At 33.8% G+C, this 18,637-nt stretch overlaps 1 protein-coding gene and 1 non-coding gene across 2 annotated transcripts; both read left to right on the top strand.

Moving 5' to 3' along the window:
• The first annotated feature begins 265 nt into the window (after positions 1-265).
• On the top strand, positions 266-10,112 carry LOC138705613 (cyclin N-terminal domain-containing protein 1-like). Its single transcript, XM_069834213.1, has 6 exons — positions 266-317; positions 595-784; positions 3,536-3,704; positions 4,549-4,659; positions 5,967-6,163; positions 9,535-10,112. The coding sequence occupies exons 1-6, from the start codon at positions 266-268 to the stop codon at positions 9,743-9,745; spliced, it is 930 nt and encodes a 309-aa protein (XP_069690314.1). The 3' UTR covers positions 9,746-10,112.
• TRNAS-GGA (transfer RNA serine (anticodon GGA)) lies at positions 4,068-4,140 on the top strand. Its single transcript has one exon. It is a non-coding gene; the product is annotated as a tRNA-Ser (tRNA).
• Positions 10,113-18,637: the final 8,525 nt, after the last annotated feature.

The following is an 18,637-nucleotide window of genomic DNA, read 5'->3' as shown; positions in this document are numbered from 1 at the left end:
TAAAAACGTCAGATCTAGCGGGGAAACCGCTGAATTGGCGACACTGATCACAATATTTATTGTATTGAAATGAATTTCCCTCTCATGAAAAGTAAATTCCCCCTACAGCTACCCGTGCCTGCAAGAAGGTAAAGATGAAACCTTCACTCCCACTACATGTTACATGTGACTAGCGCGTTATTTGAATTTGTTTAAATACCTGTTACCCGTATTTAAATGACATATTGATATCACTGTGTTGATATGGTAAAAATCATGAATTACTATGGAGGAAGATGTTGATACAAATTTTAATAGGTGGAACACAGAATATATAGGTAAGACAATAATGTCCTTTAGACAGATTGACAATGTAAGGTTAAGGAATTGAAATTAATTTATTACGGGTACTTTACTGATGGTATTCGTTTTTAATAGAGATAGTCATCATTATCTACTATTTTATTTTTGAATGTATACAACAGATCAAAAAATTCTGTAAGTTCTAATCGATTAGGCAGTATCTCAGTAATTTTAATATGAAAGAGAACAAATTAAAAACGATAGGCTTGGTATTTGTGTAACTACGCACTAATGCATTTGTATTTATTTCAGATCTTTATCAGGAGGAATGGTGGAGACAGTTGGATTGTCACAGTAAAACGGCTTATAACGAATGGGTTATAGATAAAGTTGTTCCTTTTATCATTCTGTCACCTACAATTGTTGAAGTGATATTTTCAATATGCAAGAAACTTGACCAACCTCCTGAAACACGGTATCTCACAATTGAAATATTTGACAGGTAAGCATAAAGTACTTTAGCCTACACTGGTCTTTGTATAAAAAGGGAAGAGTGGATTTGATCTTCATATCTCGAATATTATTTACTAAGAAATATTTCATATATGGGGAGAGGGTTAAGACGATTACTTGTTGACATTAACTTCGACGGTCAACATGGACACGGAGCATTTGATTTGTGTTGTGGAATGTTGAAATAAACTATGGTGAATATTACTTATATCTCAGCCACTATAGGAACTTGATACAATGCCTTGGATTTATAGTATTGATTAGTAGAAATTGATTTGATCACTGGGAGAGCTATAAGCCCACTCTAACTTAAATACGTACCTTACTTATATATGAATAATTTCACGTAGTGTTCATTTTTTCTAGCTGTCTTCAAAAAGAGTACTACTAATACCTTCCTTCTGCACTTCACTTCGTACTCGAAATCATTCTCCATACTAATATTAAAACCTTTCAGTGCTTTTCTGTTACAATCTTCTCTTTAATCATCGCATTCGACAATTTCACTAATACTGGGTGTTCAGTTCAAAATGTGTCATGGCTCGCTGTATGTCGTCATGTGGCTATCCGATGAGCCTAGAGAATTCAATCTTCCTACACTTCCACAGAGGCGTATTACCTAAATGCGAGAGAAGTTGCCTAGCAAGTACGGCGTTCATTCTGAAGATTACTTACCGATACGTACGGTAACGCCAATAGTGGCAACAATGTGAACTGTTTGGAAACACATACTGAAGTGAGTTTTTTTTCTTACTGTCGGGATATGGGGAGAGGGTTAAGACGATTACTTGTTGACATTAACTTCGACGGTCAACATGGACACGGAGCATTTGATTTGTGTTGTGGAATGTTGCCGTATGCAATCGATGATAACAAATACCCTGCGTACGACTTGCCCGCGCAAAACACAGTTCGAAAGAGGTTATGGTAGCACACAGACTTTACAGACCGCCATCTGTTGCTACGACATTCAAGTTATACCATACACGTTCTCAAGTTCAGATTGAACTCCTTGAATAATAGGCAACTTCTCTGACATAAAAGCTGAAACTCGCTTCAAATCGCTGACTCACAACAGTGACGTCATGACACTTTGAAATGAACACCCAGTATAGGCCTGTTATTACCACGTCTCTACCTATAAATTTCTTTAACTTGCATCTCCAATATCTATTCCCATCCATTCCCAACACACATTCACTAACACTTTCTATGTTTCTTATAACTGTTCTTTCCTTGCTCTTCAATTCCAAAAAAAATTAAGTTGTTCTTTCTTTTTTCTCCTTCCCTTACTTAGTTATTTTCGCTTTGTAATTTTCGAATTTTTTATTAATAAAATTACATCAATGCTCTCTCTTCAAAGCTATAGATATTCATTCTATTTCACTCTTTCACCACACTTATTTCTCACTTTATATCGATTTATGTACGGTACACTACTTCGCTTTGCTACGTTAGCAAGAGCTTGGTCACGCACTTCTTACACGTCGCACTGCTCATTGAGGAGTGGGGGGCTGCCTGATAATATACGGTATTTACCCTAAAAATTTTGTAATATACCTGTACGAGTATTTCGTGGTTCTAAAGCGACAACTGGTAAGCACATGAGTTTTTGTTGTCAATATTAGCTGAGTATCCAAAATTTAGCAAGTATTTTAATGTTTACATATCAGTTAATGAAGGGGATTACCTCACTATAAATGAAGTATAAAACAAATTGGCTTTAGTAAACTCTTTAAAGCAATTAATATCATAAGAATTTATAATTTTTCTACTATTTCATCACTACTGGCTCTTTTTATTTTACAATCCTTTGTTATTAAGTTTGGAATAGCAACAATATTGAAAAGCAAAGGGAGAGAGAGAGAGAGTTCACGAGGGGATGGAACTTTAAGTAGTTCTGAAACTGAATATGAGGTAAAATTCTCATAGAATTTAGCGTGAAGCAAGGTTTTTGAACTTTTGAAGGATATGATAGGTACTGAAACATTTTTAAGTCTCCAGTTCTACAGAGTAACTCTTGTATGAACCCAATAAATACTCCAATTCATGTTGAATCTTTCTTACGCTACTTTTAACACTTGAATATAAATAATTGATTAAATGGGGATCTTACTCGTGTTAATTATGTAAGCATGTGTGGCTTACAGCTGTTTCGGTGTTGCTTGACACTATCCTCAGAGCCTACTAGATCCTACACATACAACCCAAAAACCAAAAACTCAACACACTAGAACAATATGAAATATACAGACACACTAAAACACACTCTAATCAAATTCTCAACACACAGATCAATTTCAGAACACACACACTGTTTGACACAACTCTTCATCACACGAACGCACCCGCACAACAGGCAGCGAAGTTGAGATGATGCCGAGACACAGAAGGCTCTGAGGATGATGTCAAGCAACACCGAAACAGCTGTAAGCCACACATGCTTACATAATTAACACGAATAAGATCGCCATTTAATCAATTATTTAACTCCAATTCAGTTCTTTCATCTGATAGTGGAGCAGACACATAGCTCCTAAACGCTATATCTATATCTATGACCCAAAAATCTTGAACCTGCAGTTTAGGAATGTAGAAAAAATTACATTTCAAGACAATAGCAAATCTTAAAATTTTAATTAACATTCAAAGACTAAACTTTGATAAAAATATTGAGAAATAAAAATGAGCTCATTGTTTCTAACACAAAATTAAAATTTATATTGATTGTTATTGACAGATTTATGGCACGACATCATAAGCAGTTACACGAATGCATTTGGGACAGATCTCCTGACAATCATCTGTTACGCCAGTGGGAACGTGTAACTGAGAGAATACAGAGGCAGATGATTCTACGTGCAATGTCCTGTATGCAGCTTGCCTCTAAGTTCGTCAACTATAAGAAGGTATGTATCTTGAGAATCATGCCCACAACATTACGTACGAATAGCCTAGCTTGATCTATAATGGAGAATTAAGTCTGTTCTTTTATAAAGAGCGTGGCAGAGGTATCTGATGATTTGAAAAGTCGAGGTTGTGAAATTTTTCTTTCATACTTTGACATGATTGTGACTATAATAGTATTTAAATTCATTAATATGTCACATCAACGGACGTGTATACGTCACCAAACATCGTAAGATGAAGATTACATTTGTAAAGTTTCTTTCAACCCATAAGCGGTGCTGACTAGATCAGACGCTATGGACAGTACTCTATAACAGAGTCGCCAGTATGAAAGGATAATTTCAAGGCTTTGGCATGAGACGAACTCGATAGCTCAGTGGTAGAGCGCCTGACTGGAAAACAGGAAGTCGCAGGTTCGATTCCTGCTCGAGGTTGTAAAATTTTTCTTTCATACTATGGCATGATTGTGACTATAATAGTATTTAAATTCATAAATATAACTCTTTGAAGTGATATAGTTAAATGAATTTATTAGTAATTTCTAAGGGAAGCATGTGAACTAAGTGCAGCAAAAATTCAAATAATAAGTAAATAGCATTAAAAGTACCCTTTAAATATTTCTATGGAGTGGAGGTGGGGACAGAATGATGGACACTGACCCACTGAAATTTCTTTCCTAGTTCCGCCTCTGCACAAAAGCCTACACACTAGAAACGACAGCACTATGAATAAAATCTGTATTATTAAATCTATTGTTCACTAGATTTCTAAAATATTACTAAATGTTGGTTTTGAAACGATTATCCATTTCTTGCAGTACAACATTTATTTTCTCTATTACAGTGTCTGCATTCTTCAGTTATTATGAACTACTTGAAGAGCGTTGGCCAAAGTTTTACGTTACACAATATCATGGCTTCAGAGAAAAGAGTGTATGAAACACTCAATTTTAAGGTATGAACGAAATTGCAATACAATGTGTTCTTCTTAATGTGGTAATCCAGGTGAAGAACGTGGAAGTCTGATCTTTATGTTTCCTCACAAAACAAATAAAAGGAAAATAAATTCATTCTTCTAAATTTACAATGCAGTATTAATTAGTAAAACACAATAAATAAAATAAAAAGGAAAAAATAATTGAAGGGTACACGGAAAAAAATAATCTAAGTTCAAAAATTCTGATGCCATATTATTAAATAGGATCTGCACTACAATTTTGACAATACTGCACATCTTTATTACACACTTTTAATAGTTTGTATCACTTAAGAATTTACTTACTTACTTACTGGCTTTTAAGGAACCCGGAGGTTCATTGCCGCCCTCACACAAGCCCGCCATTGGTCTCTATCCTGAGCAAGATAATCTACTCTCTACCATCATATCCCACCTCCCTCAAATCCATTTTAATATTATCCTCCCGTCTACGTCTCGGCCTCCCCAAAGGTCTTTTTCCCTCTGGACTCCCAACTATCACTCTATATGCATTTCTGGATTCACCTGTACGTGCTACATGCCCTGCCCATCTCAAAGTCTGGATTTAATGTTCCTAATTATGTCAGGTGAAGAATACAATGCGTTGTGTAACTTTCTCCATTCTCCTGTAACTTCATACCTCTTAGCCCCAAATATTTTCCTAAGAACCTTATTCTCAAACACCCTTAATCTCTGTTCCTCTCTCAAAGTGAGAGTCCAAGTTTCATAGCCATACAGAACAACCAGTAATATAACTGTTTTATAAATCACTTAAGAATTTAGTTATAATAAATTAAGTTGTGTCGGACAAAGTGGGTGAAGAAAGAATGATGCTGAAACTGATCAGGAAGAGGAAAGGGAATTGGTTGGGTCATTGGTTGAGAAGAAACTCATGTGTCAAAGGAAGAACAATTGTTTGTATGCATCTGAAACCTGACTAGTGTAATATGTAGCTAGTCGGCGATGTATGCAATGGAGGGGGAAAAGAGCTGGCCACTCTACTCAATTATCTCCTGGCCTAGTTGCCTTATAAGTGGTGCCTTGTTGATATCACTTGTGAGGTTCAGACAGTTGACTAAACAATCTCAACAGTTACATGTTATTTTTAAGGGCTTTACGACTTGTTTTATAGTTTCTTTTTTATTTCAAGAATCAACAAAGTACAAGTTTTGGTAAAGGCGAAACAATTTGGCGTAACATTGTTTAACAGAAAAATCTCCATATGACTAAGATTTTCAGGTTAAAGTGTAATTAGCATATATTATCTTGAAGGTTATATTTTACAGCTGCCATTATATCATCCACTGATGTATGTTGACTATCTAACAGAAAGGCTTTCAAAACTGGAAGTAATTAGTGATATAAAATTACTGCATTCTACAAGCATCAGTGTTCTGGACGTGGTTTACATTCAGCATAAAGAAATATACTCGAGGCTCTTTCATATGATATCTGGCAGATGGGAACGCACAGAGGCAGAAAGGTACTTGCAATATTCAACCTAGAATATAAGTATTTCAGAAGCTTACATTAATGCAGGGATGTGCATGCAGATACAGAATACTTTTCAGCATTCGTACAAGGAAGTTAAATTAAAAATTATAAAGAAATTCGTTACATAAAAATAAAATGTTAAATACAGCTATGATTAAGATCTGTCTAGATTCTATTGGTCTTACATTGTGCAAAAATCCTCTTTTCTGAAGTGAGGCCACCTTAAGGGAGTATTTCATTACTGGTACTTCTAACAACAGAATGACAGAGTTTAATTTTGAAGTATTCAGTAAATTTTGTTTGGAGTCTTCTCATCAAGTGTATGATTCTTCTTAAGTGTTGTCAATCAACGATATTGATTTTTAATTTATTTTTGTTCAGGAAAAGACCATGCAATAAAGGTTGGTTTTTGAAATTCTTTGCTTTTTCTAGTAACTGGTTCATTGAGAATATGTAGTCTATGCATAATGTATCTTTTTGAAACCATATAGGCCTACTTCTGAAAGGAGTACTTATATTTTATTTCAATGAGTCTACTAGTTAGTATTTCTGCATTATTTTGTAGCATGTATTTAGTAGACTTATTCCCCTGTAATTTTCACAATTATTTTTAAGCCTTCTTTGGATAGGGGTATCGTATTGGCAATTTTCCATTCTTCCGGTATATGTCCATATTTCCAACATAAAGTGTTAAGATCTAAAAGTCTTATAAGTAAGGCGAGAGGAGCTTATTTTATAAATTCAAAATTTGCTCCATCGGTTCCTGGAATCATCTTATTTTTTAGCTGATTTAATGTTATGAGTTCATCTAATGTTGTTGTCTTCTAATGCCAGGCATTTGACAAAGCCATTTGACCTCTTGCACTCCAATATTTTTCAAAAACATTATCATGGTCAGCCACTGAAGCACAGATTTTGAGGTGTTCCGAATCCATTTCTTGGTTTGAGTTGCACAATGGGCAGTTAGGGGGACTGATATATTCCAATTCTATGCAGGTGTTTGGCCAAACAACCATGGCCTGTTGCCAATCTAAATGCAGCTACAGACGATTTTCGTGGTAAATCGGGAATTAACTGTGGATTATGATGCAGAGAGTTCCATTTTTTTCCCTTGAGATTGTGTTGAAACTATAAGTTTGATTGTTCATCTAATGTAATTGGATCTACATCTCCTTCATTTTTTGAGATAGTAATAAAATCATCTTCCCCTGTCCTGTCTCTGTAGTAATTTTCCCATTTATCTAATGCAATTGGGTTTATGCCTGCTGTTGGTATCCTTTTCATTTTCACTTAGCATTTTTATTATTTTGCAACTTGTATTGAAATGTAATATTTCTAGTAAGTATCAGTATGTGGTAGTTATAAAATAGATGAGATAGATGTATGGCAAAACTGGTATTATTTCTAAATGCACGACTTAAGGACTCATCCTTAAGCTAACGATACAGAATGAGTACTTGTTCGAGTCCTTATGGGGGAAAAAAATTTTCTCATTAAATATGGACCCATGTCAACCCAGCATCATGACGAATTTCGGGAGCTAAAATGAGTAATGAAGTTCTGTTTTGTAAGCAAGATAGTGACCACATTACTCTTGTACTAGGTGGAGAATCGTTCACTTCTACTAAGGCATGTGAACGTGAGCAGTTGGCTGGTCGGCTTTGGCTCTCCATGGGCTGTCACACCACGTATTTATTTATTTATTATTTCTAAGTGGAAGATTTTTAATACCTGTTACACCACTGTTTAATTTTACAGTTCCTTCTTTTGTACAGTTGTTATGCTGGATTTGTTTTCTGTTCTCAGTTGCCGGTTAGTCAAACTTAGCCATGTGTTATAGTCTCAACAAGTAATTTGCTTTTCTTTCTTTCTTTCTTTCATCTGAAGAGGAAGTTAGATTTATGTCCAACCTTTTAAACATCTTGCACTCTATATTTCATAGGGGAAGTCCAATGCTTCCTCTTCTATTTAAATAATTTTATCCTTTATCATAATAGTTGGCTTTCATACACAGTGTGCATGTAATACTTACTTACTGGCTTTTAAGGAACCTGGAGGTTCATTGCCGCCCTCACATAAGCCCGCCATTGGTCCATATCCTGAGCAAGATTAATCCAGTCTCTACCATCATATCCCACCTCCCTCAAATCCATTTTAATATTATCTTCCAATCTATGTCTCGGCCTCCCCAAAGGTCTTTTTCTCTCTGGCCTCCCAACTAACACTCTATATGCAATTCTGGATTCGCTCATACGTGCTACATGTCCTGCCCATCTCAAACGTCTGGATTTTAAGTTCCTAATTATGTCAGGTGAAGAATACAATGCGTGCAGCTCTGCGTTGTGTAACTTTCTCCATTCTCCTGTAACTTCATCCCTCTTAGCCCCAAATATTTTTCTAAGAACCTTATTCTCAGACACCCTTAATCTCTGTTCCTCTCTCAAAGTGAGAGTCCAAGTTTCACAACCATAAAGAACAACTGGTAATATAACTGTTTTATAAATTCTAACTTTCAGACTTTTTGACAGAAGACTAGATGACAAAAGCCTCTCAACCGAATAATAACAGGCATTTCCCATATTTATTCTGCGTTTAATTTCCTCCCGAGTATCATTTATATTTGTTACTGTTGCTCCAAGATATTTGAATTTTTCCACCTCTTCGAAGGATAAATCCAATTTTTATAGTTCCATTTCGTACAATAGTCTGGTCACGAGACATAATCATATACCCTTAGTCTTTTCGGGATTTACTTCCAACCCTATCTCTTTACTTGCTTCAACTAGAATTTCCGCGTTTTTCCTAATCGTTTGTGGATTTTCTCATAACATATTCACGTCATCCGCATAGACAAGAAGCTGATGTAACCTGTTCAATTCCAAACCCTCTGTGTTATCCTGAACTTTCTTAATGGCATATTCTAGAGCAAAGTTAAAAAGTAAATGTGATAGTGCATCTCCCTGCTTTAGCCCGCAGTGAATTGGAAAAGCATCAGATAGAAACTGGCCTATACGGACTCTGCTGTAAGTTTCACTAAGACACATTTTAATTAATCGAACTAGTTTCTTGGGAATACCAAATTCAGTAAGAATATTAAATAAAACTTCTCTCTTAACCGAGTCATACGCCTTTTTGAAATCTATAAATAACTGATGTACTGTACCCTTATACTCCCATTTTTTCTCTAATATCTGTCGAATACAAAATAGAATGTATGTAATGTGCATGTAATATAATTCAAAATTTTTATTCAGCAAAACACGTGTCCAATTTGTAATCTGCATTCTGCTACAACTTTAGTATAGGTTTTCCCAAATTCTCATTCACTGGTAACAGCTTGCCTTCACTTTGTTCTTTCAGGGAGAGCTTCTTGGCAGTGGAATGTGATAAGTTATTCCTGGCCTGCGCTGTTGTGGCATGTGCAGCTGAAATCTCAGAACCCAACAATGGAGCAATTATCCAACGGTTGAGTCAAGAGACAGGCTGCCTTCTTCAAGATATCGAAGGCCTGTCTTCTATTATATCTGAGATTATTCTTCCAGACAAAAATGCTGCTTATGTAAAACCATGAAACACATTTTTTACCTGGACTGTGCTGCTAGATCTCGTTGAAAGGCATAACAAGATAATGATGTTTTATTCTTTTGTAAGATATATTCTGCTTGTTGATGATGAATGGAATAGTGTGCATATTTATATTATTTTTACTTGAAAAAGGAAAGGGAGAAACTCTCATCCAGAGCAAAGTTTCTTGACCTCCAGGCCATTTGAACCCTTCTGAATCTATAGTGTCAAATAAAAAAAAAAATGATATTCTTTTTAAGGATCCTCTAACTCCTAATAACTCAAGCAGTTAAGATTTTTAATTAATAAACATGGGCTTAAAGACCAGGATTAATTAACTTTGTAAATAATGTTTCTATGTGAATAAATGTAATAACAAGTGTAAAATATTTATTAATTTCTACACCTTTTTCTAATTCAAGAAATGAGATTATCAAAGCTGATACATTTTTCAATTGTTTTTGGGTGACATATACGCCATCTTTTGCCATTTTTTATTTGTAACATTTCCTGGCTCCCAGAATTTACGTACTGTATTAACAAGATCATGGATCACTGAATGATTTGGAATGTTAATACCTGCAATCCTTTTTGATACTATCTTTGAACTTTAAAGACTGAATTTGTTGACACATACAGTAATTACTGTGCATGAACACTTACTGTGCAATATTACCATGAGATCCAATGAACAACAGAGTTTCCAGCCATGCACACAAGGTCACGAATGTTGTGGGAAGGTGTGATGGGGAAATCCCATCAGCAGTCAACAGCCCAGTTTGGTGAAAAGATGATGTACTGGTTACGTGTTGTGTTCATTGTGACATTATTTATGAGTGTTAGTGTTTGGCAAATTAAGAAAGTGAAATGGCTTTCACTATAACTCAGAGAATTTTTGTTGTAGAACAATTAATGAGACAGAAAGGTTAAAAGAAATTGAAGCAACATTATTTATATGAGAGTAGGCTATCTGGAAACACGAGTTCCTTCATAATCATAGGCTTATAGACTAAACTTCTTCTTAAGTAGAGGTCTACGGCATCTGCATATGATAAAAAAAAAGGACTGCTGTAAACAATCTTGTGAACGAAAGGGTTAATGACATTCGACATTCGAGCGTGCCTGGAATTGAGTCCCAAAAAAACTTTGGAAGTGGAGGATACTCACTTTGAGCAATATATTTAAATTTGGTAAGTACACCTAATGTCATTTTTAATTAATTTATTAATTTAATAGAATATTCTATACCGTGGTTCAAGCAGTGACAAAACCAGACAGGTGACAGAAGAATTCACTTTTCGTTGGATCCCCCTGTGTATCTACAGTAGAACCTCTTTTTAATGAATCTCTGAGGGATTACTTTTTCTGTTTTTCCTTAAATAGGGGTTTTCCTTAAAAGGAGATGTACATAAAATGGGAAGGAAAGGCTAAAATAATTAGTACTAACATGTGTGTTATATATCAAACTTACAGTTTTTTATTTGGCTGAATCCGAACCACACTGAAACTCGGCATTGAAAATTTATTCTTTCTTCTTCATTATTCCCCATAATAAAGTAGTTAGAAAACCATGCCTTTTTGCCATATGCGATGTTATTTGAGGATTAGCCTCGACATCCCTTATTATATTCACTTTCTGTCTGATAGTTAATTTCTTCCATATAGTCGCCATTTTAACAATGCATAAACTAACAAAAAAAACTTGGAAACAAGATCCACATAACTCGAGAGAACAAAGCAAGCAAAGCAACCACTCTGTGAAAGCAATGCAAAGCAAGACTATAAAGATGATAAAGAATAATGTTGCTACGTTACTATCAATTGAGATGTGCTATTAAATATGCCAGTACTATTGATTATTGAAAGCCGATTATTAATATTTCAGGCTTCATTATCACAAAATCAATTGAAAGCATTCTTTAAAAGTGGAATTTCCCTTTAACTGGTTTTCCTTAAAAGTGGGAATTAATTATTCTTATGGTAATTTGGCTGGGACTTAAACAGACATGTTAAAACAGGGTTTTACTGTATAAGCCATTTTAAGTTTGTTACAAGTACGAACACACAAGTGTACAACTATTCCATATTCTCGCCCACTCAGACTGATGAGAATCGTAATGTTGACCAAGATTCTGATATATACTATGCAATTGCTCACTAACAGCAATTTTGCACTTTATAGCAAGAGATAATCTGCTCACCCAATAATAAACTTCTTATTGTAGATAACATTATGTCTCCCTCTGGCGTTCTGTGTTAGGTTTATGTCGGAAATAGGCCTGCTTAATTGTTTTATTTCGTTTCTTCTAAACTTGTAGAAGTAAAACACGTTTTCAGTAAACTGTCCACTGCATTCCCATTGATTCAAAATAAATATGTAGGTAAATACTAGAAAAACAGTTCTGATATTTGAACAGTTAAACTCATACTGAGCTAATATTTCAATAGCCTACAGAATGACAACCAACAATGCTAAGTCACCCATAACTCATGCATGAGCACAACAGTTTCTTATGACTGCTTTGTTGGTAATACATACTTTTATTCTAACATACTAGGATTTTTGATGAAGTATACCTATTATTCGCAGAAGTAACAATAATTTTCAACATTTTCATAAATTAAATAAATAATGTAAGATTGCGTACTCTGAATAAGAAAAAGAAATATTTTAATCAACACAGTGTGGTATAGCTTATTAGTACATCAAGACTGGCTGCCATTGGAGGACACCCTGTTTGTTAAACAAGTTAGAACTGTCTGGAACACAACAAATACAAATTAAATGTCACGAATATCTAGAACCCTGTTGATTATATTCAGTATCTAATTCTAACAACGAACAGAATAAATAATTTGAAACACATCAAAGTTTTCCAAAACTTTATTCAACTTGCATGGTTTTGAACACCGTTGGACAGATGGACATTTAAGTTGAAAGTCTGTTGACACAGGTTTTCTATCTAATGAGGTAGTTCAGTCCTTCTCTTGTACAGCAATGCACTGACGAACGACAGTGACATTATTCAGGACTAAATACTCTACATTGGTGCAAAGACTAAGATTCTCTATCAGCTTCTTTTGTTTTCAATTAGATAAATGGAAACAAACGACCAAAAGTCACTTAACTTATGGGAGCAGATTTAACTACATAATATGTCAAGACATTACATTAATCAGTGTATGTTAATAATTTTCTGTGGCTAGATGGTAATAGTAATCCTTTTATGCAGCAAAGTAATCCTTTTATAACCATTACTGCGTACTGAATTGCTTAATTCCTTTTACTGTTTTCAAGCAGGTAAGAACAATGCGGGATACAAGTTCTTTTTCTTCTGATCTTTTCCATAAACTGTTATATTTGTTTATGCAGAGGTTATAGTTTGTTTGAACTCTGAATGGAAAGTACAATCATTTGTTTTTTTTTTTTTTAATTAGGCCTATTATTTTCTTCAGTTGCACGTGGAAGGAAACAGCAATGAAGTTAATATTCGTCATATGAACAAAAATATTTCTTTCTTATTAGGATCAAGGGAAGTTTCTATGAAAGGGAATTCCTTCATAGCACCATACACATTCCACTGGCAGTCTTTTACTTCCTTTTGATTCAAAACAAGTATTATTGTTATTATTATTATTATTATTATTATTATCATTATTATTATTATTATTAAAAGATGAAACGAATGAACTACTACCAACAAAATTAATTCATGCTCACGACTTAAGTTTTTTCAAAAACAATTTAAGAAAGATAAACAGTATCAATGAATTTATTAATGGGAGATGAATTATTTAATATTTCTCTCTCTTGAAAGATTTTTTCAACTTCAAGCGAGGATTTTACTCTAAGCACATATCTTTTGCTTTTCAACTTACAGTAAAAGGACATGTGGTGGGGCTCTCATGATATGAGGTCAGACTTTTACTTAAGACATGGGTGAGAACGGACAAACGTATGCTCTAGACAGGATATGAACCCACGATTGGGACTTCCACACAACATTAGAGCATCATTCAGTAGTCATTACCAGTATTGGAAGGAAATTGGTGTGTAATGTTATCCTACCTTTGGAAAATGTAAGATGCTTCTTGCATGAAATGCTAATTCAAGCATATTTTCACTATGTGTGATTTGTCACTCTAAAACCACAACATTTTTATTTAATATTTTAAATTTTCATTATTGAACATTTCCATGACTGACTATGAGCCGCCACTAACTACTTGCATAGGCCTCAGACATTGTTTACACTATGGCAGATTTATTTAATATTAGTAGTGGCTTATGTTTTACATAAAACTAAACTCATAATAATGATGATAAAGAAATTAACTTGTTAGATTAGGTCTTAAAGGCCTCTTGCACGTCAACCTAAAAGGCTTATTGTGCATCCCCATTGGAATGGGCACTAGCATTGTCTTCCAAAAATTAACTTGTTGATGATGGCTTTATTTTGTAAATATGAAAATAGGTTACATTACACATACGATGAAAACTGAATATAATATCAGGCAGTATCTTTACCCTGAGGGGTAAAGATCAGTCTTTTGGGGATCAGTAGGGATTTTGACTACTTATGTTTCTTTTTCCAAGACAAACAACTTGAATGACACATGACTGCAGTAATTATACCTGCTTCCATGAGTTTAATGTGAGAAGCTGAATGCCACTTTTGGTCTGTGAAATACATAATAAAATTAGTACTTCCACCTCACACAGAACCAGTTAGTCAATTTTCTTTATCTTCTGAAACAAATGACAAAGCACCATTTAAATATTCAACTCCACAGACTTGAATTATCCCTAACGAATTACGAGTACCACATACCATCCATTTTCCATAATTAAATACTACAGCAAAGAACTATCAAAACTATATTACAATACAAAATACCATCAATATTTAAATAACTATATCTAAGTATAGAGTACACAAAATAAAATGTGAGATCTCTCATTACCTTACAACACACGTTCTCCAATGACCAACAGTAAATGAATCATCACAAAATGTAATTAAAGATGAAAAGTTTCATTTCTTTCATAAGGCGTAATATCAAAGAAATTATGGTACTCGTTTAAAAAATTGCAGTCTTCTTTCTTTGTACGAATAAACAAAAATCTGGTAAATACAGTATTATCACTACCAGTGATTTTCGCCAGTTTGTACTTGTTTTATTTCCCAACAATACGATGTTTCGTATTAGTAACTGATCATATCAGCAATACAGTTTCCACACCGGTACTAAAATAATTCAGTCTAGCATATGTAAGCTTTAAATTCAATTTATACAAACTAGAATCATGTTTACATCATATGAGAATACTGGTTCTGAACTTTTTAAGCTCAGTAATAAAATTTGTATAAAAAGTAAATGTAATGTTCTAAATAGATTAATTGTCTACATATTAATTTGTATCATAAAATGCTGAAATCAATACCACTTACAATCAACGATTAAATACTAATCTTTGGTGCTATTGTTTGAAAAAAAAAAATACATTTGTGTATAAATACGATATGATTAGGAATTCATAAATTCATTTCAAACTCCAAAAATATCGTCAAAAACACTGAAAAAGTAGTTTTTAAGCAAATAAAAATTATAACTTATGTATTAATTAAGTCTTCTTATGGCTTGTAAATTAGTCACGTTTTACTACAATTAAACACGCTATATTATGTATATAACAAATACAAATAGCATTACAAATTTTTCTCCTAGTATTCATGCTCAAAATTGTGCATGTCTATTGTTGAGATAAAGGCATACCATCATTTATATTCTGAGGCACAAACGGATTCATTAGTTAATATCAAGGTTTGGTTCGTATATTTCCAAATACAAGGGTCATTTATGTGCCTGGGGTACACATCTGGAAATTGTAGTAAAGAGAATATAATCTCTTAATCTGAATACAAAACCTCATAAAGGAACAAAATGTTCACGTTTCTCCAAAGGCTGTACAGTAGTATACACCTTATAAGATTGTTTAGGATACATTATTCAAGAAGTACTGTTATTGTAATGTCAGTTTTCATGCCAGAGAGCTGGGTTCAAAATTCCAGCAAATCCTAAAAGAATTTGTGGTCGACAATAAGTATTAGAACAGATTTCCTCAAGGTAATGATATTTTCCTTGTAATAATACTTCACAATTTCTCCATTTGCTATTGCTTTTATACATAAAAGAAACAGATGTGCAAAGATGTAATGTCAATGTGATGTGACCATGAGTCTGCAACGGCAGATGCTATCATTACTGATCCATAATAGATACTTACGGACTTAGTCCAACAGACTGCGAGTTAAGTAACAAAAAAATGGGATATTTATATATTCTCATCGTTTTCCTGAAGTAGATGTATCAGTGGCAGCTCTGGAGTGAAGAAATGACTCGCCAACAAAAGGGGTTCTCTCTCTCTCAAGATGAGTAAATTTCTCTCCAAACCGCAATCTATTGTTAAATTACCGAACATGCTTTCATAGTACCACTGGTAATAATACTAGACACTTTAATTATTGCAATTAAAATTAAAAGTCACCTCATTGTCTGTAAATCATATCAATTTTTCTGTTTTTTTTATTTTTTTTTATTTTAGCAAAGCACTGGTTAAGGTCTACAAAAATTAAACAAATCCTTCTTGTCTTCCTCTTTCCAAAGCGAAAATGGAGTTTCAGATGAAATGCATACTAAATCGTTTGTGGGATTAATTGTACGCTAATTAGTGCAATGAAAATCACTATAAAATCACAAAATATTTAATACACTAAAATTAATACATCATCCATTTCTGTAACTTAAAACTACTATAGAGTATGTTGCAAGTTCCATGACAATATATAGAATATGACGTATGCTAATCTTACACATTAGTATAATCCAGGCATGTCAAAACCCTGCACATTGTGCAACTGTCTATGTGCGATGTGCATTCTCCATTCCCCTACCTGAGGGAGTGAATCGCCTTGGAGGGGAATGCGACAGGGGTACACAATACCTGCAGCAGGTTTTGTTTCAGTACGAGTGCCGATTTGGCTGTGTCTGTGAATGAGTTACGATAAATAAAGTGAGGAGTTCCCAGATAACGAAGAAGAGAAATTACGAATCATATAACATAATTGTTATAATGTTTTCCTCAGCCAACAACAATAATTATTTTAAAATCCAAGTCTCTCATTAGCCTATGTCGAGGTAATAGTGTTGTGAGGTGACAATTTAGATCAGATTAGTAAAGTTCTCAAAATATGATATTGCCAGCACTTATTTCTTAATCAGTACTCTCACGTCAAAAGTACTTGACAATGGCGTTGTTTTGGAGTCTGTACTAACACAGCCATCAAAGGTTAGACGACTTACGACTTTCATTTCATAAATATAGTGAGGAATACATGTGAGGCTCTTGAGGTTGCAAGGAGAGAAGAAAACAACTATTTGCAAGGCAGAAAAATTTTCTGGAAGAATATATAATGGCAAATTTTCCATCTCACGTCACAATATTAATTCAATATACTGATATTAATACATTTTTAAATCTGACATAAAGAGAATATCGTTGCTTCACAGCTTGTGAACTACACTTTTAATTTCTTTGAGTAACGCTCCCAACTTTTCAATACTTGCTCTCAACGTTTTCAAATAAACTATATGTGAATTTAAATTCTAAGCTTAATTTATATTTATTAATATTAATATTAATTTATATTGACATACAGCAAAGAAATGACTTCAGTGTAAAAACTTCACAATGTCCTACTGCATATAATTAATTGGGAATATAATATTTTCTTCAGCATTTGTGTACCGATGGTCACAGTAAATAATAATGCTTGACGAACAATGAAAGAGTAGGTTCTATTACTTTAAAATAATTAGTACCTACTACGTAAAATGAAATACTTGTTCATTTCTTGTTGTTTCGAAATTACCGCAATTTTTTTCTTTAAATACTGTATAAAAATCATATTAATAAATTATGCTTTACAAACCACCACTTTGTGAAGTATAACTGAGTAAGCCTAAAGTTTCTTGTATTACAATTGTCAAATATAGACAATGATAATAACTGTGTTTTTTTCGTTCTGCTAACTATGTTTATAATGTTCAAATGTCTATTTAATTCAACCCTAGATTATTGTACACCCCTCCAGCTAAGAACGGGTAAGAGCAACGCTTGATTGATGCAACCTGCACAGACCGGCGATCTGCGCACATAACTGCACATTTAGAGTCTGATTTCTGACATGCCTGGTATAATCGCTATGTGGAACACTCCCGCAATGCAGTACTCAAATACTAGTTGACACGAAATGAATACTCTGCTTGTATTGTGTTAGTTGCCATGTCAACACAGGGCACTTTCCTTGCCTCTCAACAACAGACCCACCCTCAACACAAGACCACAGAGATGAGTTGTTAGCGAATTGCATCAGTAACTGATTTAATTGTGGTTCAGAGCTGTCTGTTCAGAGAAATTCTGTATATAACAGTGTTGATGGTAACATTTAACTAGCAGCAAAAAAACAGTGAATAATATTTATAAAAACATAATAATAAATTCAATTGTTGGAAAAAAAAAATGTTTTTCTCAAAAAATAGTAACTCGACAATTCAACACTTCAATGGAGAACTGCCACTGATATATATATATATATATATATATATATATATATAATGTTATGTAATTATTACAAAATTACTTTCTTTTTATTGTGACCAATGGATTTTTAAGTAATTTCAAATTGTTATGATAATCAATTTGATGGACTATTGAACAGAAGAATGAGTCTATGTGTTGTCAAACATATAAACATGAAATAGATTATATTCTACAACTACTGACAAACATGACATAATGTCACGAGCTTCCACTATCCAGAGAATAAAATTTCAA

Source organism: Periplaneta americana, chromosome 9, assembly GCF_040183065.1.
Source record: "Periplaneta americana isolate PAMFEO1 chromosome 9, P.americana_PAMFEO1_priV1, whole genome shotgun sequence".
NCBI classification, from domain to species: domain Eukaryota; kingdom Metazoa; phylum Arthropoda; class Insecta; order Blattodea; family Blattidae; genus Periplaneta; species Periplaneta americana.
This window is presented reverse-complemented; position numbering and strand designations above follow the sequence as displayed.